Source organism: Amphiura filiformis, chromosome 8 (genome assembly GCF_039555335.1).
Source record: "Amphiura filiformis chromosome 8, Afil_fr2py, whole genome shotgun sequence".
NCBI classification, from domain to species: domain Eukaryota; kingdom Metazoa; phylum Echinodermata; class Ophiuroidea; order Amphilepidida; family Amphiuridae; genus Amphiura; species Amphiura filiformis.
In genome coordinates, this window is record NC_092635.1 from 36,289,646 (window position 1) to 36,314,036 (window position 24,391).

Genomic DNA, 24,391 nt, shown 5'->3' on the forward strand with positions numbered 1-24,391 from the left:
TATTTCTGAACACTGAAAAATAAATGCCTACAGTAGAAAAAAAAGGTGATAAATCGGGATGAGACGCTTAAAATGTCATCTTCTTCAGTAGCCTTTCAGTAGGCCCTACTAGCAAATAAGCATGAAATATCAAAATAGTAAAATCCGAATACTTTCCTGACGCATTGTGCGTTAAAGAAAAGGGCATTCGTCTATACCGCATAATTTTATTTAAAGAACGTTCATAAATAGGGCCTACCTGGCGGGGGGGGGCTGGAAAATTCCATGGAGGGGTCAAAAAGTTTTGACCTTCCAAAAAAGGGGGGGGTCCAGAAAGTTTTTGACATGTGAAAAGGTAGGCCTACATACAGACAGAGGGGGCGTCAAAAAGTTTTGACATACCGAAATCAAAGTTCCAGCCCCCCCCCCAGGCCCGTTCCCTTACCGTACTAAAACGGGGTAACTTTGGTCGGTCAAATATATTTTTTTAATGGTCATACTTCATACAGCAATATTGTTTTTAGTCATAGGCCTATTTGGTGTCAATTTGTTAAGAAATATATTTGGAAGAAATAATAGTCGCTCATGTCCAATTTCCTCGAAATTAACGAAAGAATCAGGATTTTAAACCAAAATGAGCATTTTTTACATTTTTTCAGAAAAAATAAAATCGATATTTGTGAGCAAGGATGTGTGCTTGAGCCTTGATTAATTTTGCAAGGGGTCAGGCTATTTTTAACCCCTAGGGCACCCTCACAAAATTATTTAAAAGTCTTTTTCAACTTCAAGGTGTAGAAGGGAAGCCTAATGTCATAAAAAAAAGAGATAATTAGAAATATAATTGGTTTTGTTTGGAAGCAGTGGTTTAAAAACTCTGAAAAGTGGCTAAAGTTACCCCATTTTACGGTAATTCATTTATTTTTGATGCCGAAGTTTATATTAAACTTTGACTACGGACTAACACCTTTTCTGGACCTATTCCTGAAAAAATCAGCTTGTTACAAAAAATGTCTAGGTTAAAACCTGAGACCATGGTCTCAGGTTAAAACAAATACTATTGGTATTGGCCGAGTGCAACTGGACTCCGGAAATTCATTGACCTTCAACTCAAGCACGTGAACTGTGACGTCAAATCAAAACAAGAAAATCTGTGGTGTATCGGCGTTTTTAAAACAAAAAGTACACCGATTTAATATGTACTGCATCAAAAAAGTTGAAAATTCACTACCTATATAAAATTTGTCAAATAAAATAGTAAGATAATTTTGATATTGTTCAAAAGTAAATTAAGAATATGCTAATTTTTATTGTAGTTGTATTTGAATTAGGAATCGTGGGAAATGTATGAATACTACTAGAAACACTGTTTTAAATAACCAAAACATTAAAAATGGAGCCTGAAGTTGGAAGTGACAGCAAAAACCAGCCATCAACAACTCTATCTTTGAAGGCTCTTGAACTTCAAGCAAGAGTGAAATATAGAGAAAAGAGATTTCGGGAAATTCTGAGTCCGTTTGAAGGGTATATTTTACAACTACAAAGCCTATTAGTATGGGAGAAACCGAGGCGCAGTGCGCTGATGTTCATCGTTGTCAATGTTGTATTTTGGTGAGTTGCAATGGTTGATATATCAGATATGCATGTATTACAATCCATTACAATGTATAATAATTATTTATAAAGAAAACAACAACAGACAAGCATGATTACAGGGCCGAGGCATTCATTTGCATTGTTTAAAAAATAAAACTGAACAAAAACAGTAGATATAATTTTAAATGCAGTAAACTTTTGACGAGCGCGTATTGTAAGGATACATCGCGTATTTACTGCGTTGCACGCACTTGTCTCTGATTGGCTGCTGAGGCGATATGTTGTTGCCGAGTGGAAATTAATGAATGAACTGTGCGCCGTACGCGTTGTTAGCGCCGAATTTGCAACATCACGGTAATCGCGCTCGTCAAAGGTTTGCTGCATTTTAGTATAGAACAGATAGCTTGAGTGATAATTTGAGTGATAAGTTCGAGTGATATTATTATAATTAAAATTTAAAGTTTGAGTGGTAATTCCCCTTACGACAGGACAGCAAGCGTCACATCAATGCGAGAGAAACTAAAATGGCCAACCTTACAGCAAAGAAGATGCGTTGCCAGGCTCACCATGTTTCACAAGACTCAAAACAACCATTCAGCTGTAAACATCCCAGAATACATCCAAAAGCCAAGCAGGATGGTTCATGGTCAGCACAGCCAGTCCTATATCAACATCCAAAGTAGCACCAATATGTATCAGTTTTCATACTTCCCCAGGACAGTTAGATGTAGGAATCTACTTCCAGTCTACCTAGTTCAGATCCCAACACATACAGCATTCCAACATGGTCTCTGGACTCATAGTTGGTAACCCACGCTTTAGAAAGCGTGGGTTTGAAGGGTCAGCAAAGTGCCTAAAAGGGTGGATTTGGAAAATTTCTGGTTAAAATGTGTGTCCAAATATAAAGCGTGGTCACTGATAAAAAGGGTGGGTTTGAAAGTCGGCAATTACAATCTGAAAGCTTACTATAATTTCTGATTGAATAACAATAAATGAAAAACCAGATAGCGAGGAAATATTTAATTTGTTCTCGCCTGTTCAAAGTATATGTATTTGCTCTTAACAGTGCCCGAAAATTCACAATTTTCCAGTTGAAAAATCCCGGCTCTACAGTAGTCTTCTGCGACTAGCATTAATTATGGACGGCTTTTCAAGCTGCTATATTTTATACACTATGAATTTGTTCGAGATTAATATTTAGCAAACAGTCTTAATCCAAATCACTGTTTGTTTCAGTAATTGTTATTTATTATTTATTCAGTTTCTGTGGTGAATATTATAAATCAAGTTGTTTTAAAGGAGTATCTCGTGATCCTAGCATCCTCTTTTTATGACATTTTTCAGTACATATCCACGAAAAAGCCTATTCCCAAAATTTCAGTTGATTCCGATTTTGCGCTTTGCGAGTTATGCATGATTATGTGTATTACACTGCTCCATAGACAATGCGTTGTAATTTCGTTCTGGTGCACCAGAACGAAATTCAAATTTCATGATATCTTTGCAAAACTAATTAATCTGCAAGAAATATTTTGTACATAAACATTATGTAGCCAGAGGTTTCCAGTGATATAAAAATCTCAACTTTTTTGAGAAAAGTGGGGGATGAGGCTGTGGATCACGAAATGCCCTTTAAATGTGAAAATAGTGATTACAAGTTACAACCTCGCTATAAAATGTATCAAACACACTGACAAAAGTGCATAGCCAAGTATCACAATGCTATCGATCAAATTTACAATCAAAAGATGACTTGTACTTCTCTAGTTGTTGGGCATTGTTTGAAAATTAATGGTTGTTGTGAAGTACAGTAATAAATCTTTATAGAACAAATTGACTTCTAGAGAAGCTCTGATTTACGTGCATATCCTGTTAATAAGTGATATAGGCCGGGCTTTGTATTATCTTCATGAGCATCGTTGCTCAAGAATTCTCAAGAATTTACACATGTACGATAGTTACTCATTGCCGGCAGATTGAGGGGCAAAAGATTTTTGGTACACATTTATATTGCATATTTTAAAAAGTTTCTCAAAACACTCTGGGACTTACATAATACACCAGCAACCATTACTTTGAAAGGACAAGGGGGAGGTCAATAAAGTTGTATCCTTCATGTAGGAAGGGGCAGACAGAATCAATCACATTTTAGGGTTTACAAAGGGGAGGGGTTATAAAGAAGTATTTTTATCAAAACCCTACCACTTTTAAATTTTGTATACTAATGCAAACTACAAATAAGTATATTTTAAAATAATTTGGGAAAATTTGTGTTACTCGCATGTAAGAAAAGAGATAAATGTTTAAGCGAATTAAAATAAATTATTTCCTGTTATTATCAATGTATTTTGGGGCCGGTGGCCTATAAATACTGTAAATAAAATCCTCTTTTGAGGAACAAAATTGAAATTGAAGTATGTACCGTATTCAAGTCCCAGGTACCTGCTAATAATTATTAATACCGGTGCCACCAAATGCATAATGATGAATCTTGCCTTGGCACACATGTAACCTTTTGATGAGTCACAGTCAGAAGATCCTGACTGGGTTTTGGCTATACTGTTGAATGAGCTGTTCCAGTCGAAATCCACACTCCCCCTGTGGAAGATTTTGGAAATATCTTCCACAGGGAGAGTATGTTTTTCAAATTTAATTGGTCAGAGTTAATTATTTTGAAACCCATACTCTCCCTATATTATAGCTTTACCTATATCTTCCACAACTGGAGTGAGTATATTACAAATGGAAGTTACCCAATTGTCTATTTTTACATAAATTATATCCCATATTCTTTGAGTTTTGACCCCAAGGTGGTGGAACCTACAGCAGTAGCGTAACTAGGTTTGGTAGCGCCTGGGGCAAGAAACAAAATTTGCGCCCCTACACCCCCCCAGAATATCTTAGACGCGGGCAATTTTTGAAACATTTGCGCGCGGGACGCACAAAATTTTGGACAAATATGGCCTACCACTAATTAATTTTGGTAGAAGTTGAATATCGGTCTTAAAATGTTCTTCCAATTGATTTTGTGCTGAAAATTTTGACTTTCATCGCTTGGAGGGGCGCAGAATCGATGCTGAATTGGTCAATTTGGCGCCCCCCTAAGGGTAGCGCCCGAGGCACGTTGCCCCCCTCTGCCCCCCGGTAGTTACGCCACTGACCTACAGGGCATAATGTTTATCAACCTTGTTCAAACTTTTTTCTCTCCGTCATGTTTAATTTCAGGCTTGCCTCTAGCACCCAATATCGCATTTGTAGTTGTAGTAACTACAAATTTCGAACTTTTGAGGACTTGTTCTCAAGTTGTAGGTACTCCCGTGGGGTGCCTCCAGCATTTTATTTTCACAAATTTGCATTAGTATATCTAGTAAAATACTCACTTTAGAAACCTGTGTCACTGATGTATGTCATCTGTGATTGCTCAACTTATTTTACGCATCAGCTTTTGTCCAAAGAAATATTTAAAAAGATGATTTTTGAGTGATTTTTATGAGCAGCGAAAAGTCCACTCCACGACTATGTACATGTGAATATGGTGATGAATGCACGCTAAATCGCGGCGACACATACACATAGCTCCTTGGAACTACTTCCTAGTGGCTTTGTGTTCTATCGTCTACAGGACATTTGTTTATCAATCTTGTTCAAACTGTTTTCTCTCCGTCATGTCTAATTTCAGGCTTGCCTCTAGCACCCAATATCGCATTGTCTTCCTAGTGGCTGTGTGTTCTATCATCTATGTGTGTGTGGAAACCATTTACAGTAAAGTTTGGCCAGAAATAAGGGGTGAGTTAAAATATTAAAGACATTATCTATAGCAGGGATTTTCAACTTGCGATGCGCGCACCACTTATGCGATCGATACAAGCCAAGTGTCGCTTAAAAAGAAAATTAAATTTAAAAAAAAATTAAATTGAAAAATCCGAAAAAAAAAAAGCTCTGCCCCATCGACCCCACCATGGACACCATGCTTTTGAGCCCACGACGCTTCGCTCGCTAGGATAGTGGAGCTTGAACAATTCTGTTTTCTAAAAGTCGAACTTCAGATACTTGACTTGAGAACCCCTGGTCAAGAGTCTCTGCCAAAAATACATAATAGGCCTTTTATCATCTCATAAATTAGCAAATTTCCGATCTTGAATTATTGATGGCATAATAATAAGATACCAAATAAGTTTTGAGAAAGATGGTTCACATTTTTTTAAGCCTTTGACATTTTCTGATCAAAATTCCATAACATTTTTATCTCCATCTACAGTTCCGCCAACAGATCCTGAAGATGAAGAAGGGTAGGTATCATTATCAATACTTATTTATTATACGGTCGCTCTGTGTGGATACATGCTTGGGTCCTGTTGCATGTACATGGTCGCATGTCATAAGTTGGGTACAATTTCAATTACATGGTCAAAAATGACAAAAAATGTATTTTTTGATATGTTGTACATATTGACAACCTCTAATAATTAACACCATTTTAAACCATAACACATGCTTAATTAATGAGATAATGCTTAATTACTTTTAATTAATACACAGGCGTCTATGTAAATCTCAATTTTCAAATGCATTTTTCTCAAATCGGACCTCAATTACAAAAATGACAGTAAATTTTTTATTTTATGCAAGAATGTCATCAGATTTGGAGGATATGTTCTCAATAAATTAATGCTTCAAATGAACTATTTAAAATAATTGTACGTATGTTAATTACATTGTGAAGTTCAATGACCTTTTTACGAGTAATTAGCGAGACGGTTATTCTATTATTGAGGAAATGAATATCAAGAAGAGAAATGTACATTAGCATGTTGCTAAAAATACTGAAATTCAACTAGGATTTCATCAAAAATGGAAAAAAATGGAACATATAACCCTTTAAGGTGGCGCTACACCTGTTGATAAATTTGTGACTATTTTTGCATTTTTCTCAAAAAAATAATAACACACTGGTAACAAAAGTTATGTATATTATAGGCGAATAAAATTAATGTTTTGGTTCTCGTCCAGAGGATTTTCATGAATTGATGAGGGAGGGAGGTTTTTTTTTTTTTTTTTTTTTTTTTTTTTCAATGTAAAATTAGCATTGTCAGTAGTTTTCGGTCTTCTCCAACAGTGCTCGAGGAAACGATGAGGCCCTTTTTTTTTTTTTTTTTTTTTTTCAAATGTGAGATTCTGAGGGATAAACCCCTAGAGTACCACAAAAAGACTTGGAAATGATGCTTGTTCTCTAATAAACTTATTTATATGTGGTCGCATGTCATAAGTTGGGTATGCTAAAAGGGTGGAGGGATTACACTTTTCTGAAAATTGCGATACAAATTTGATTGGCTTTCCGTAACCCCATATCCTACAGCAGTGGTTGATACCTCATTTTAAGCCTAATATTATACTCTTTCAGTCTACTGAAGCATATAATTATAAATTATTCAGTAAAAAGATCACATCAGTTGAAATAAAAAATGCCAGGGGTGGAGGAGCAGGCGGATGTGGAGCAGGCGGATGCGGGAGTGTGCAATAGGGCATACATGTATGTGAAAATTCACATGTCAGCATGTCAAAACTACTGGTTACTTTTTCAAATCTAGGGAGGGTATGATGTATTGACAGCTTTGAATTTTGAATTTGTACAACTAAAACAATTACCGACTACTTAAGGTGGCGCTACACCCTCTGATAAATTTTGTGACAAATTTTGCATTTTTCTCAAGAAGTAGCTACACACTGGTAACAAAAGTTTTATGTATATTATAGGGGCAAGGAATCCAATTACTTCACTGAAATTTCAGTGATTCAAGACAAGGGATTCATTATATATGTTAAGAAGTCAGGTACATTCTAGCGGTACCTCTTTTCTTATCATAAATAACGTGCAGCTTGGATTGAGTCACTGAAATTCCAGTGTAGTAACTAGATTCCTTACCCTATAAATATACATGACTTTTGTTGCCAGTGTGATATTATTTTTTGAGAAAAATGCAAAAATAGTCACAAATTTATCAAGGTGTTTAGTACCACCTTAAAAGGGTTATATGTTCCATTTTTTCATTTTTAATGAAATCCTAGTTGAATTTCAGTATTTTCAGCAATATGCTAATGTACAATTCTCTTCTTGATATTCATTTCCTCAATAATAGAATAACCATCTCGCTAATTACTCATAAAAAGGTCATTGACCTTTACAATGTAATTAACATACATACAATTATTTTAAATAGTTCATTTGAAGCATTAATGTTTTGAGAACATATCCTCCAAATCTGATGACATTCTTGCATAAAATAAAAATTCTACAGTCATTTTTGTAATTGAGGTCCGATTTGAGAAAAACGCATTTGAAAATTGAGATTTACATAGACGCCTGTGTATTTAATTAATTAGTAATTAAGCATTATCTCAAAAATTAAGCAGGTGTTAAGGTTAAAAATGGTGTTAATTATTAGAGATTGTCAATATATACAACATATCAAAGAATACATTTTTTGTCATTTTTTACCATGTAATGGAAATTGTACCCAACTTATGACATGCGACCATGTATGTAGATTTCATAAATCATCCCACAGTCTAAAAAAAATAAAAAATCTAAAAAAAATAAAAAAATCTGACAAATCCCAGAAATTGAGGAGGGAGGGGACGAGAACCAAAATATTAATTTTACACAGCCATAGGGGTAAGGAATCCAGTTACTACACTTGAATTCCAGTGACTCAAGACAAGCGGCATGTTATTTATGATAAGAAAAGAGGTACCGCTAGAATGTACCTCATTTCTTAACATATGAACCCCTTGTCTTGAATCACTGAAATTTCAGTGAAGTAATTGGAGTCCTTACCCCTATAATATACATAACTTTTGTTACCAGTGTGTAGTTACTTTTTGAGAAAAATGCAAAATTAGTCAAAAAATTTATCAGGGGGTGTAGTACCACCTTAAGTAGTCAGTAATTGTTTTAGTTGTACAAATTCAACATTCAAAGCTGTCAATACATCATACCCTCACTAGATTTGAAAAAGTAACCAGTAGTTTTGACATGCTGACATGTGAATTTTCACATAGGCCCTATTGCACACTCCCAAGCATCCGCCTGCTCCACATCCGCCTGCTCCTCCACCCCTGGCATTTTTCGTTTCAACTGATGTGATTTTTTTGTTGAATAATGTATAATTATATGCTTCAGTAGACTGAAAGAGTATAAAATTAGGCTTAAAATGAGGTATCAACCACTGCTGTAGGATATGGGGTTATGGAAAGCCAATCAAATTTGTAACGCAATTTTCCGAAAAATGTAATCCCTCCACCCTTTTTGCATACCGTACCCAACTTATGACATGCGACCACATGTAACTTATAGCATTCTGGCCTATTGGCTATAATGGGAATAAAAGAGAGAAATAGATTTGAAGATAAAGATTAAGGCAAAGAAGCCCACTCATCAAGTGATCAATGTTACTGTCGGCATTTGCATCAACAGAAAGGGAAGTCGTAATCCAATCTCAACTGCTACTGAGGCTTCATGTAATGATGTTACTCGGGTTAATAAATGTCACATTATTCTCAATCAAGCATAACCCTTTTCACATATGAAGAGCTTTGTTTCAAAACCCCTTACATCCACTTTCGGCCGAAATGAGTTATTGACATGACATTATAGTGTGGGTAAAAATACACATTTTGGTGGTTGTTTGACCTTCATACCACCTTCCCTTCCGGAAATATCGTATATTTCCTGTTTGGGAAATCTTAGGGAATTTCCGGAAATCTGAACTTAAAATGAATATAGAATTGTGTTTTTTTTTAATTTTTTGAGGTATAATAGTAGCCTGGAATGTTCTTTACTAGTATTAAAACCAAAAGGAAATATTTTGGGGTCACTATGTTTGAAAAAAATCATTTTAATTAACAAAAGGTGTAGCTTCGAAAATACCAAAAAAATGCCATTTTCCCGAATTTAATTAAAAATTCACAATTAAAAAAGTAAATGAGATATTTCAATTTTTCTTTTTGATTTTGAAAGCATTAGTCAAGTTACACAAAGTAGTGCAAACAAATGGGCTCAAATTTGATTGCAAAGGTGGTTTCTAGAAAAGGGGTAATTTTATTTTGTTGGAAAACCCCTTACATCCACAAAAGGTGCGATATAAAATAAATAATAAAATAAATAGGAAGGCTTGAAAATTGTACCAAACCTATTCTTTTAGTTTCTATTCATCAACACTTTATCCAAACCCAAATTGGATCAAATCGAACAAGTAATACTTGTACATATTTGTGTATATTCTCAGTCATCCAGGTAAATAAAATATCAAGTTGATTTAAATTAAATCTAGTCAACTGGACTTACTATTTATTGACTGGCGTTCTGTGACCCGTCACGGTCACTGACCAATCGCCGCCCGAAAAATCAGGCGGCTTGAGGAAGCATCCAGGATAGGATGTGAAACGTCAGCCAGTCAATAAATAGTAAGTCCAGTTGACTAGATTTAATTTAAATCAACTTGATAATACTTGTACAATTAAAAAAAGCTGTTTTTCTCAAAAAGTCAAAAGTGGATGTAAGGGGTTTTGCAACAAAGCTCTTCATATATAAAAATACCACAAATACACTAAGCCAAAAAAGAAACTTATAATTTTTCACCAGGCCATATCTTAAAATCCTGTCTATCAAAATTAACCAAAATTGCACACAGGATTGCCTCAATACTCTACTCTAAACACATGTCAGTAACCAATCAGTTGACCAACTGACACAACAGCAAAATGCACTGATATGGGACAAATTCCTGGACCACATTCACAGCCCTATTGGCACCCAGCAAAAGAAATCTGTGAGAATGGCATCTTGAATCACAGGTAACAGCAACCAATTTTAACAACATTAAGTTAAAAACATTAAAGAGAGTCAAAACAAACTTACCAGGATCATTATGTCACATGTCCAAACAAATAATGAAGTCCTTTAGTAACGAGAAGCATGGGGCAATCCCCAGGATATCATCAGGAACTTGGTTGGAAGCATGAGAAGCAGGTGCACAGCATGCGTGCAAGCGCACGGTGGACATACCGTTACTAATGGACTTCATTATTTTGTTTGGACATTTGACATGTTGATCCTGGTGATTCAAGATGCCGTTCTCACAGATTTCGTTTGTTGGGTGCCAATAGGGCTGTGAATGTGGTCCAGGAAGCTGTTCCATATCAGTGCATTTTGCTATTGTGCCAGTTGGACAACTGCTTGATTAATGACATGTGTTTAGGGTAGAGTATTGAGGCAATACTGTGTGTAATTTTGGTTAATTTTGATGGACAGGATTTTAAGATACGACCTTGTGAAAAATTATAAGTTTCTTTTTGGCTTAGTGTATATTATTTGCTTTGAAAGCTGCAAATTGCAAATGAACAACTGAAGATACATGTTATTGAACATGTCTGTTCATTGTTTGTCATGGGGCGTGACTTAAAGCCATATTATAACCGGGGGTACTCAAGTTTGGTTTTGGTAGGGACGTGCACGCTGAGAATTTGAAAGTGGACCCATAAATATACCAATTTTTCAAGAAATTTGGACCCATTGATATACCAAAAGTCAAAATTTTAGCTGAATTTAACCCAAATTGTCTTAGTTTTTACAAATTTTCCCAAACTGAAAAAAAGGACCCATTCATAACACGACCGAAGGAGTGATATGTATTGGCGACATTGGCACTGGTAGTAAATTCCAATTTTCTTTGCTTTGCCTTAGTTGTTCGGCTCAAAAATAAAAGGGAATATATCTGACAGTAAAAGCTAACATTTTATGACAAAGAAATGCTAATCTATTTTGTATGAAAATGTTATTATATGGCTGTAAATAGAGAGTGACTTGATAATTACTTTTGGTAATTCCATACAATATGTGTACTCTCATCTAAACAAGCCCTACTAATCTGAGACTAGTATTCTAGTCTCAGTACTAATTAGTATCTAAAAATAAATGTAGTTTGGACTTAGAAAACATGACAAGGAAAACAGGAAACTAATTAATTACCAGTGAAGCATATCAATTATAACATATGCTATTTTGATATAATTAAGGGGGTACTACACCCCTGCCCAAATTCGTGCCTATTTTTGCATTTTTATGTCTCCACCGCGAGGCATACTGTTTTAGCAATGTCTGTCCTTCCGTGCTTCCGTCCTTCCGTGCTTCTGTCCGGATGCCATATCTTGGGCATGGATGGGCGGATTGACTTCATATTTTCAGGATAGGTGGGTCATGGTCAAAAACTCTGGCTACTTTTTTTGGGTGAGGTTCAAGGTCATATACTGAGGTAAAAGGTCATTTGAGGTCAGGGGGCTCATTTTCCTTATTTACCTCTTTTCTCGGAGACTAGGGGTCGCATGTTCCTCAAACTTGGTGGGTGGGTGCATCTTGACCCCAGGCAGAATAAGTTTGTACTGGTTAGTGGGTCAAGGTCACCTGAGGTCATGCAGGGGTCATTTGAGGTCAAATTAGCAAAAACTGTCATATGGCCATGAAACTTGGTAGGTACAGTCAACATTTAGAGCCAAATTTTTGGAAGGTCATTTGAGGGTCATTTGGGGTCACCCAGGGGTCATCTGAGGTCAAATTAGTAAAAACTGTCGTATGGGAATGAAACTTGGTGGGTACAGTCAATGTTTAGAGCCTAATTTTTGGACGGTCATTTTGGGGTCATCCAGGGTCACCCAGGGGTCATCTGAGGTCAAATTAGTAAAAACTGTCGTATGGGCATGAAATTTGGTTGGTACAGTCAATATATAGAGCCAAATATTTGGAAGGTCATTTTGGGGTCATCCGGGGTCACCCAGCTTTGTATCAACTTGTGAGTACATGCCACATCACTCCCTTTGGTGGAGGCATCACGGTCGACGCTTTGCGTCGAAAACCGCGACATCCGAGAACCGCGGTCCATCTAGTTCTTAAAAATTATAGCGCATTGGTGACAAGTAAGATATGTATATTATAGGAGCAAGGACTACAACTACTGCACTGTAAAGTTTATTTCAGCACAGACAACAGTTGTGGGGTTACAGTCAAAAATGAGGGAAAACCAATATTTGATCAATAAATCAATAACATACTTGCCTTGAGTTGCTGAATTTTCAGTGCAGTAGTTGTAGTCCTTGCCCCTATAATATACATATCTTACTTGTTACTAATGTGCTATAATTTTTGAGAAAAATGCAAAAATAGGCACAAAATTGGGCAGGGGTGTAGTACCCCCTTAATGGATCTAACATTTAGAATCATATATAAAATGTCACATTCTGGTTTCAATAATAGATTGGGTTACTTTACTTATTTTTATTTTTCATGGGAAGTTTCACAGATTCTCACATGATCTTGGGTTTCTTGGCAAGTATTTTTCATCTTTTCCATAAATTTAATTTCGTAAAATTGTGAGTATCGCTCAGAATTGAAGGAAATTAAGATTTAAGGTTAGCCGAGAGTTTTTCATGCGCTTGATTTCAGAGGGCGTAAGTTCATAACAGAAACAGCCATGCAGAAAATGAACAAGCGTGCGGGACGTGAGGCCTACTTACAATAGAATATCGATCCACGGTCAAGACATGAAAACGCTATGAAACTTGGCTTAGCTCGTGCCCGGAGCTCGGATGCCGGGGAGGGTGGCACAAGCCGTTTTAAACAATTTTCACAAGGATTTTATAAATTTTAAAATTGATTGGGGCATTTTGAATTTATAGCCTTGATATCTTTGATGAAATCAATGCTGCTATTCCCCTGATTACAATGTAAGGGTAGGCAACAACAACAATATCAAAAAGCAATTATTTGTAAATCGAATTTGGGATGAAAATCAACAAGACAGACTTAGCAGGCCTACAAATTTCTGAATTATATAAAGTGAAAAACAATCAATCACGAAATTCACGATTCACTGCACTCAGCGAATCAATCAAATAAAACTAAAAAGAAAGGAGCAAGAAAGAATAAAGAAATAGTGAAAAAGAGAAAGAAAGAGAGAGAAAGAAAATGAACGAAAAAGAAAGAAAGAAAGAAAGAAAAAAAAAAAAAAAGAAATGAAAAAAGAAAGGGAGAAAGAAAAGAGGAAAGAAAGGAAGTAAAAATGAGAAAAGAGAAAAAAAAAGAAAATTCAGCCACACGGAGACTCGAACCCACAAAAATAGTTCATATTAGATTCCCAGTCCAACGCTCTATCCACTGAGCCATAGCTCAGCTTACGCAATTGACTGTTCTCAAAGCGGATGATATTACTGTAATTGGATGCAATTACATATGATTACAATCGCGTCCGCATTATGGCTCTTAGAATAAACACGCATGTCGGCGCTGAAATTTTGAACGAACTGATGGAGGAAAACCTCGTTTTTTGCAAAACTAGCTTCAATTTGGAGTGAAAATCAAATGGAATAGCAATTGGCAGAATGTTGAGAAATAATGTAGGTATTCAGATGTCTAAATTAACATCTCGTAATCAAGATATCGATAATTTCACAAACCAGCTTTTTCTCAAGCAAATTCTCCAAAATTTTCCCCCAAAACGGGCTTTTAAAATTTAATCGGTACTGTATTTGGTTCTTCCCCATGGCAACATTATTTCTTTGATCGATTTGTAATACAATACTGAAAAAGAAGAAAACAATCGCTTCGGTGTGGATTTATACGGAGCGCACATTTGAAAAAAACCTCATGGAACGTGTTTTTGATCTTGTGTACATGGTGGGTAAAAATGCTTTAAACGAAGGATTTTCAAATTTATTCTAATAATTTGTATATAACACACACAAAAATGTTAAGCTACATCCAATGCACCAACATTTCACTCGCTGCGATATTTGATTACTGAGAAAACTCTGTTTTAGAGAACAACTTTATACGTCTTTTATACGTTTTTTATACGTCTCTTTGTGTAACCTTAACGAGATCTCGATCACCACTTGTAGACTGAATGGGTTGAATCTATCAATTATCTTTTTGAACTGAAACAGAATAGAAGGGTTCAACCAATGTCCTTGGAAGGTTTAGTTTAAGTTTTTGTGGGTTTTCCTTAAATACAATATTCTGATAGCTACACTGGGGGATACAATCCTGTGTCAGTGAAAGTCATCTCTCCAAGTGAATGTTGCATTTTATGGGTGTGTGTGGGTGTGTGTGGGTGTGTTTGTTTTCACCGACAAATGTGAACCCACTAATGACATTTCACTCATAAAGTGCGGACCCACAGGACGTCCACGGTTGTAAGCTCCGTAACGATGCACAGGGGTCGCGCTAACCTGCGTTTCTGCGCGTACAGCGCATATTTTTAAGTTTGAGCGCATCTATTCATTTTTGCTACCAGTTCAGGGGTTTTCATGCGCGCAGAAAAATGAAAACATGTGAAAGAAAAATAAAAGCTTCGATCTCCAATATTTACGACCTGTCCAGAAATTATGTAACATAAAATGCAATAACATAAATGTTGAAGTGAAGTCGCCGTAGCATTGTAACATAATTTAAAAATAAATATAAAATATACACCTCCAGCGTAATTTAACACAGATTGTGATATTGTCTAGAATCACTGATGAGTTTTATTGCAGTACTGAATGACGACACGTACGTGAGCTGGTAATTTCTAATTCTAGGGATCGGTAAGAAATGCTTCAAGGGTGGTGTGTAGAGATATGCCAGCGGTGAAATACGAGGCCGTAGAAGAAAAAAGTGACCAAAATTTGCCCTTGAATTATGTTTTATAGTCAAAATACTCCAGTAATTCAATAAATATCATGATATTTGGCCTAAACTTGAACTCACTTGCAATGAAATGTCATTTTTTATTGAGTAAATCATGGCTTTTTCACTCGTGACATGTGACTTGCAATGCTGTTGAATTCTGCACTTTGCAAGTTGAACTGCATTTTATGGAATTCGCTAACTTTTATGGCATAAAGCAACACTTTTATAGCAAGTACACTGCATGGGAACTTTCTTTAAAAGCCAGATAGTTGGTTAATAGTGAGAATCGCAGCGTGAAAGGGAGATCGCGTTTTTGCCAGGCCTTAACTATTTACACATCATAACCAAAATCACAAAATCTGATACTGATATTGAAACGGGCATTCAATACTTGACTAGAGAACCCCTCATTTTAGGATTTGAGCGCATATTTTTAACACTTTCAAGGGGTTCAGGGGTTCTGAGAACCCCTGGTTTTAAAACCTAGTGCTACCCCTGACGATGCATTTGGGAGGTGTAATACCAGGTCCACGATTTGGCGGTTAAATATATCTTACCACAAAGGTCCACACTTTCAATAGTGAAATATCAGTGCGTAGAGGTCTATGATTACGCTGTAAACTACTTAGGGTCCACATTTGTTGGTGAACACATGTATGGGATGTGTGGCAATTTAGTGCTAATTTTCATATTTGAAGTACATTTGAGTACATTGAGTTGAGAGTTGCCTGAAATTGTGAATCCTAATAGTACTAATGCATTCCAAAGAATCTGAATAAATCAAAACTTTTTCTTTCTCTTCAGATGGACCCTGTTCATCCAAATCTACTGAGCCTACCTGAACTGTGCCAGTATCTGGGTAAAATATGGGTCCAGCTAGAGGACTACTGGCTACGGTTGTGGCAGCTTCGTCAGATACAACCTTCCAAGGTAAATTTATTGGTAACTGAAAATAGTGGTAACATTGGTGGGTTCAAGAGCTCAGTGGGTCGAGTACTGCACTTGTGATACAGAGAACACTAGTTTGAACCAATATTGTTAACTGAATAGATAATTTAATAGATAATTTGACTGCCAGCGGTTGCTTTTGGCAGTCAAATTTTTTACTCCAGAGTCGACATTGCCGTTTTAGCTGGTATTGAATTTTCATGCGAGTGTGATAATAAATATGTTGAAAACAGCTCCATGAAGGATTCCCTGTGATCAATAGATAGAAAATGGATCTACTATAGTTGTTGTTTTAGTGTGCATTCGCATGTAACATCATTATAATGAAATTTAAACCCACAATGATGTATGTTCCTGTATTGTATTTGTATTATGCGGGCTTTGAATGTCGACATTTTCCCATGATGCACTGCATATTTTGGCCTTGACCCAGCGACTGCTGGAGGCGCATCGTATTGTGAAACGCGAGAATTGCTTTTAATGCCCAGCCTAAATTAGCCTTGACATTGAAGCTATGTGTAATTACTATTTTGACTATACATGTTCAGTGATTAATGGGTTAAGTTGATGCAAAATGAAAAAAAAAAAAAAGATTAGGAGTTAATGGTGTTAATAACAAATGGAGATATTAAATATGGTTCATTGGATACCCAAGCATGAGAGGCGGAAACCTGGAAGACCTGCCCTGGCGTACATAGACATTCTGAAAGATGACACTGGGGACTGGTGGCAGCAGACTTCAGGATGGTAATGTAGGACAAAAAGTTGTTGAAAGCCATTACAGTTTGAGGACACCAGTCGAATTAAGCAGTTTGTAAGCAAGGGAGACAGATGGACAAACAGACACATTGACATAGAGAAGGTACATGTGTTTGTGTCTAAAGAAAAATGGTAACACTAACATAGTATGTGAACTTTATAACAAAATTGTAAACTATTAAATTAATCATATTTTTTTGGTTTCTTTGTCAACAGTTTTGTCTGTATATATGCAGTGCCTGCTTGATACTAGCTGGAATTGGACAACAAATTTCTGGACTCATTCTCACATATTTCATATGTAAGTTATTGAATCGGTAAAAGCATGTCTTTTAGTTCCTGACCACAAACATGCAGAAACATGTATCACAATTCAGCATATCTGACTTCTCTTTACAACGTATCAAGCAAAAGTTGCATAATTCAAGCAGAAAAGTAAAGACCAAATATAAGGACTGAGTAAGATTTATTCTTTCCATAGAGAAGTCTGTTTCAGAGAGCTAAGCTTTCAGAACTCTGGTGCCATCTTCAGAGCGACTAAAGAAATATGATGATGCACCTTATATTCACCAGTTGACCATGTAAACTGTCTTTTGACAGTCCCCAAGTGTATATAAGGTGCATCATCATTATTATTTTGTTGCTCTGAAGATGTCACTAGCTAGAGTTCGGAAAGCTCAGCCCTGAAAAGGACTTCTCTAGGAGAAAGAATAAATCTTACTCATGTTTACCGACCTAGAGTACCAAGTAATTTCAAATTAAATGTAAGTACTATTATTTTAAAAAGTGTATTGGATATATTGACAATCATCATGTATGTTACCTGAGTAATTTAAAGCATACAAATACTGTCACATGGTCTTTCTCAGTAGAACATTGTGATCAATCTGTGATGCAATTAGTTTTTAGTAGAACAAACTGGTGTGTATAGTAACTGAGGTTGTTTAATGCTTTTGCTGCTTGCATGACATCTGTTCTTCATCTGGGTACATAAATTACTACTTACAAACTAACTTTTTTGTCATCTAAAGCATGTCTTTTGGAAATAGACGAGAAATTGGAGAGTTTAGGCTGATTGAAATCCACTTTGTTAATGAAAGTATAACTATGAATTTGAGATTATAATCTGATCTACTGGACTTGCGTTTTATGAGTGGCAGTATTTCACATCCTATCTGGGTTGCATCATCAGGCCAACTGATGTTAAAGCGGCAAAGTTTGTTGACCTGTGAAGCAGATGTTGTGTCACAGGTCAAAGATGAGCCAAACCTTTGAGGGATCTTCTTGATAGCTGAACAGTAGGCACCTGCCAAGTTGTGACATAGCCCGTCTACTTTGTTAATTGAAGGCTCCTCTCGTTTAGTCTTGATTCAAAAACATTTGTGCTCTGGATTTTATGTAGACTACCAAATATAGAAAATAATGAGATGCTACTGAATATTCATGACTTTAGCCATCCTATCATGCACCGAGATCTTGTTTGTCATTTATTCTTTGACCACAAACGTAAACACTCACACACATGGTGTATGCTCGTAAATGTGCAGCCCAGCTGTTTCGAAAAACAACAACCTGTCTAGACCGCAAGATTGACAGCAAATGGGCAGCCTGATCATCGTACAACCACCAATGAAAACACCTATGCCTTGCCGATTGCGGGTTGTACGATGTATTGTCAAACAAATGATAAGCACTGTTTAAGGGTTTTCCGTCGTCACCCGATTCGACTCGACTATTGCGCCTCTTTTCAACGCGTGCGTATGCTCCGCCGCTTCGCTCGGCGTTATGCTTGCAGACATCGCAGAGAACGATGCGTGTTGTGCGTGTCAATGCTATTTTTGCTCACCGGCGATAACCAGGGCCCCAAAATAAAGAAAACAATGTTTGCTGAGTGCAAGAAAGGTGGCGCTTAAATATAACATGTAGGCCTACAAACCAAATTTTGCCAGCGTGCTTCCACTGATAACGGAGACCTGGACCCCTCCCCAAAGTAGGCTTTCGACAGTATGGTATGAAGTTATAGGCCTACCCAACAAACACAGAATCAAGTGGTTTTTGTAAACATTAGGCCTAAACGAGTGTTGGTTAAATTGGTTAATTCGTTTTAATAATATTTTGGCCTAAATGTTGGGTAACAGCTACCGGTATATTATAGGCCTATTAAAGGTTATGATAGAACGTTTCATAATAAAACGCACCACACGGCAACTTTTAAAAGTTTATAATCCAACATTTAAATGTTTAAAGCATTTTGTGTTATTGGGTAAAGACCTAGGCCTATACGTGCACTGAATTCATAATGCATGCTACATAGACAACACCATCAAAACTATTCAATTTCAAACAAATGTGTCATACATTTACAAAAATAATATCATAGCCTAAGGCAAAAAAAAAAGGTTTGTCTCAAAGCTCACGAGTTGTTTGAAAACAAATGCGAAATGCGATTTTTTTAATTTTTATTCCCGACTTTTTTCATGGTAGGGCCCTATTTGGAGAAAAAAATCTGATTTTCGCCGAATTTTTCTGGAAAAAGTTTAAAAATAAAAAAATTGAAATAAAAAAAAATTCCGCATTTCTTTTTTTCCAAATCTCACGATTTTACAAATGCGCCATGAGCTTTGAGACAAACCTTTTTTTTTTTTGGCCTAATAAGCCAAACGTTTTTCTACAGCTATAGGCAACCCAGTGTTTAACTTTGCTTTAATTGAACTGCGATGTGATATGAATCCACCTCGAGATAATTCCGTATTATATATTTTTGTGACCAAAAAAGTTTTCCTCTCGGTAAACAGCACTAAGCATGCTAAGTAGGCCTATGCCTATAATAATTGTAGGCCTATTATAGTCAAACACTTCCGCCATGGTGTCAAACGTTTAAGCTTTAACATGTTTAATAAATCCTCTTTTTGGTCGATCGAGTCAGGTGAACCTGGTGAAGGCTGAAAATTCCTCACTTTGTGTATTTTGATAACCCTTTGGTCCAATATCTTTGCAGATTACAGAATGAGCGTCTTTCTTACACCCGTTTATGACCAAAATACACCAAATTAGTAGGAACATTAAGGCATGAAGTCTTAATAATCGACATCATTAGAATAATTGTTCCTATTATGGTAACTTCTTAGGTAACTTTTTTTACAGTGAAAACTTTCCTGCGTAAACAGACAATTCCTTTTTTGTGGCCATATGCGTAAATGAACGCTTATCCGGCATCAGATCGCTGCGTGTATACCAGCGTGTTGGTACGCACTAAAATATCCATGTACGCAATTAACTACGCATGGTGTCGCAGAAAAAATGCATTTTTGACCTATTTTGGTCAATTTACGTGAAAACAAGGTCCGGTACCCCCAATTTTTTTTGCGCGATTTACAGAGCTTTTTCTTTTTCATAACATATATAAAATTTAACAAATTTGATCGATACAATTTTTTTCTACAACGCAAAAGGTTGTCTATTTTAAGAAAATTGCTGATTTTGCCATTGAAGTGTACAGATATTTTTGGAAATGTACACCTCTTTTAAAACGGCTGTAGCTCAAAAGTAAGGTCCGGCACCCCCTGTTTTTTTACTGATTTATTATCTACACATATTAATGTACAAAATATGTCAATTTAAAAAAATTTGATCGATAGGTTTAGTTACGACGGTAAACCCTTAAGTGCTATCAAGTAGGTCCATCAGAGGTTTGGCTCATCTTCGACGTGTGACACAACATCCGCTTCACAGGTCAAAAAGCTTTAACATCAGTTCACCTGTTTACTCATAAAACATAAGTCCAGCAGATCAGATTATTATCTCAAATCAGATCAGATTATAATCTCAAAATCATAGTTATCAATATGAATGACAATCTTCACAATTGTAATGAAAGTATAACTTATTTTCAATGGGGGAGGGGGGATCATACCCTACTCCAAATTGCTAAACATCTTTGGTACAACACATTTATTTTTGTGTTTCTTTCCTCTTTTGATTGTCTCTAGTAATGGGCCTTCTTCTGTGGCCTTGTTTAGAGTATCACGAATTCACCAAACAAATTCACCAGAAGCTGAAGCCTCTATTCAAGCAGTTTGAACATAGTGTGGAACAAAGCACCTATAAGACTCGAAAACCAAGAGGTGAGAAGACAAGATTTGCAATAATGTTCAACAACATTTCTGATTAATTTTTGGCTTATCAATTGTAGTGTTCAGTGTTCAAATCCAGGGCCGGATTTACATTTTTGGGGGCCCTGGGCCAGGTCAAAATTTGGAGGCCCCAAACTCACTGTGAGGAAGGCATGTGCACTCAAGTAACCAAGTTTTGGTTTACAAATAGGGGGCCTACAATACGATGGGTTTTACTTAGACATTTGTGCGAGAAGCGCGCTAAAATTTTTCAATTTCTGACAATTTCAGCCCAAAATGAAGGTGAATTTTGCTATGTAAATGGCCAGTGCGCATGAAGTGCAAAACATTTTGCAATGTTAGCATATTTTGGTCCAAAATATGGTGTTTTCGGGCTAAAAAGAAACATGCACATGCCAAATTGGGGCCCCCAAATTTTGGAGGCCCTGGGCCAATGGTAAATCCAGCCCTGTTCATATCGACTTTAAGTTGGATTAAGGAGCAACAGTCACACCCATTCTGTTCCCGGACCTTGCTTTTATAGTGTTTATGAGATTATTACCAACTCTACAAATTCATTGTATCTCAGCAGGTTCTGGCAGACGAGGTCATCCATTACATATTGCAGGCAGACGTGAGCTCCTGGGTGAAAGTGACAGTGAACTAGAGGATTTCTGCCCCACTCCAAACCCTGCTCGTGATGCGGCATTAGCTCAAGCAGCCACTATGACGCCCTCTGTTGGTAGCCTGAGAGCAACACCTGTCACCATGTTCAGTGTGGGCATTATGCCACGTGGATTGTCACTAGATGATGGTAAGATTTGCTTGGTGCTCCAAAAAACTACCCGACTTTAAACCAAATCTGACGAAAAACTGACCTGAAATTATATAAATTTTTAGAAAATTGTAGCAAATTTTGTTTAAAAAAATGAAAAATTGGCACTCTTTTGAAAACATTTTTAAAAAACACCTTTTCTTAAACCAAATTTTCATGAAATTGAAGGCAATCAATAAACCAAAATGGCTGAAAATGCACCCTGAGTCTAAACTAAATGGCTAAAAATGCATCCTGAATCTGCTGCACACCCTATACCCTCATTTCCACAAAGAACCCCCTGGGCTATTTGTCATTGGTATAGTCGTAGAACTTTCTTCAATATCAAAAGAAAACAAGATTTTTAAACTTCAGAATGATGCAAAGTGTTGGAAAACTTACTAATCTACCTTTGTATTGGCATTTTCTCTTTTACATACAGAAAGCCACGCAACAGATACAGAAGGAACAAGTTTTATGGGTGGTCTGTCCAGCATGCCTGCTCATGACGATGGCCTTCTTGATCACAGTGCCGATGAATTAGACATAGAGCTGCCTCGAGATTCACGCCCACCATCAACTCAGGAACCGCCACCACCACCTAGAATCACATCGACACCGCCTGATAAAATCCAGTTTGTGTCTACACATTTTGAGGAGACATCGAGCGAAGACGAAGAATATGGGTTATCGGAAGATGTGCGAATCCCAAACTATGACACTTTCGATAGAAGAGAGAGAGATCGTCACTTGTCCGGTGGTCCGATATCGGGAACCCTGCCACCAGCAGCGGCACAGCTTCTAACAAACACAGTAGCATCTATTATGGAGGATGCCTTATCAACAGTAGGACAGTTAGTACAAACAGATTATCCAGACAATGATACAGTACAAAACAAACCACAAGCTGAACAACTTCCACATCCCAACATCTCAGACAACAAAACACACGATGACAATGTCCAAGACGACATCAGACATCGACAACTCGCACCCAGTGATTCAGCTGAACTTGTAGACCAGTTTGAGATGCTTGACCAGTCTGAGCTGACTAGTCTTGAAAATGAGCCAGCTTCAAGTGATCAATCGACGGCAAGCGGGGGTACTATGTCACGTTTGAGTGGTTATGGGATGGGGCTTATCAATTCTTGGTGGCCGGGTGAAAAGTGAACAGTTTACTTGAGTCTATGTCTTTATGATAATGCATGTGGCAACAGGTTGGTTTCTAATTACTACTACTATTAGTAAATACTACAACCCAAGTTTGAACAACATAAAGGGTAAAGTAATCTTAAACTCGGCAGTTGCAGTAAGCTCTTTTTATATTAGTTCTTCAGTGAAATAACAAAATATGTGCAAATATTCTTAATAAATTTAAAATCTGAACAACTGCTTAAGGTTGGGTTGTAGCAATTCTAATTTATGAAACACCTTGTATTTAGACACTACATGTAATCTATGTTTTCAGAAATGTTTTTTGTCCTACTGGTTTAGGACTATAAATGTGTTATTAGGCAGAAAAAAAACCACATTGAAATAAAGTGCATGTTATGAAAAGTGGTCCATCTTCATAGAACTGTGATTTTCTGTATAAAGAAACAGGTAGTATTTGCCAGTGGCCAAAGTTGACATCATATTAGGGCTCATATTGAAATTCCCTTACACAGGAAGGTGTGCGCCATCCTGCAGCTTTCCTGTGCTAGCCTTCTTTTGTTAAAATCCTGGGCAGGGTGTATCACTGATGCATATAATCTATCCGTTTATGACCGAGCTTTCCTGAGGCGCGCGCTTAGCGAGGGGAATCCTGCCTTCTTTCTGTGTGAAAACGTGGTAGGGTATTTCAATATGAGCCCTTAGGTGACTTGTCAACCCCAATACATGTAGTCTGAGGAATGAAGGCAATAGAGCAATCACAACTTGTCTCATACAACACAACTTATGATCATATGGATTGCAGTGGCATAGCTCGGGGGAAATGGAGGGCATGTGTCCTGGGAGTCATCTTCGGGAATGCCAAATCAACCAATTCAGTGGCCCCTAGTTCATTAATGCACCTCTTTCGAGCGGTGAAAGTCAAAACTTTTCAAGCTATTTGCAACATAAATAGTGGTATGTGCAAATTTTATGGAAATGAGGGGGGTACCATTCTCTATCCTTGCCCCCAGGTGCCACAACGCCTAGCTATGCCACTGGTGGATTGGCAATTTAGTGTTGGCTGTAATTTGTAATTGCCATTTAAAACCTAAAATTCATACTACCGTTACATTCACAGCACTGATCTTGAGCGGTTTGATTGGGTAGAGTGAGACATGCGTAATGTTCTATTCCTGAATTCCTCAGCTACAGATCATACATGAATGTATCACTGCAATTAAGAAAAGTTGGACATGACTGTTCCTCCCTGTCAAATTTTAACATGGAAATGACATGGTAAAACTGCTCGTCTCCAAATGATACATACGATTG

The 24,391-nt window shown here is 36.9% G+C and overlaps 1 protein-coding gene across 1 annotated transcript; it reads left to right on the forward strand.

The window, feature by feature from the left end:
* The first annotated feature begins 1,351 nt into the window (after positions 1–1,351).
* LOC140158983 (reticulophagy regulator 1-like) lies at positions 1,352–23,785 on the forward strand. The gene is given in 8 exon segments (XM_072182284.1): positions 1,352–1,587; positions 5,252–5,358; positions 5,831–5,865; positions 16,097–16,222; positions 17,216–17,300; positions 20,989–21,123; positions 21,701–21,925; positions 22,368–23,785. Coding segments are annotated over 8 exon segments (1,659 nt in total). The 5' UTR covers positions 1,352–1,369; the 3' UTR covers positions 23,096–23,785.
* The last annotated feature ends 606 nt before the right edge of the window (positions 23,786–24,391 follow it).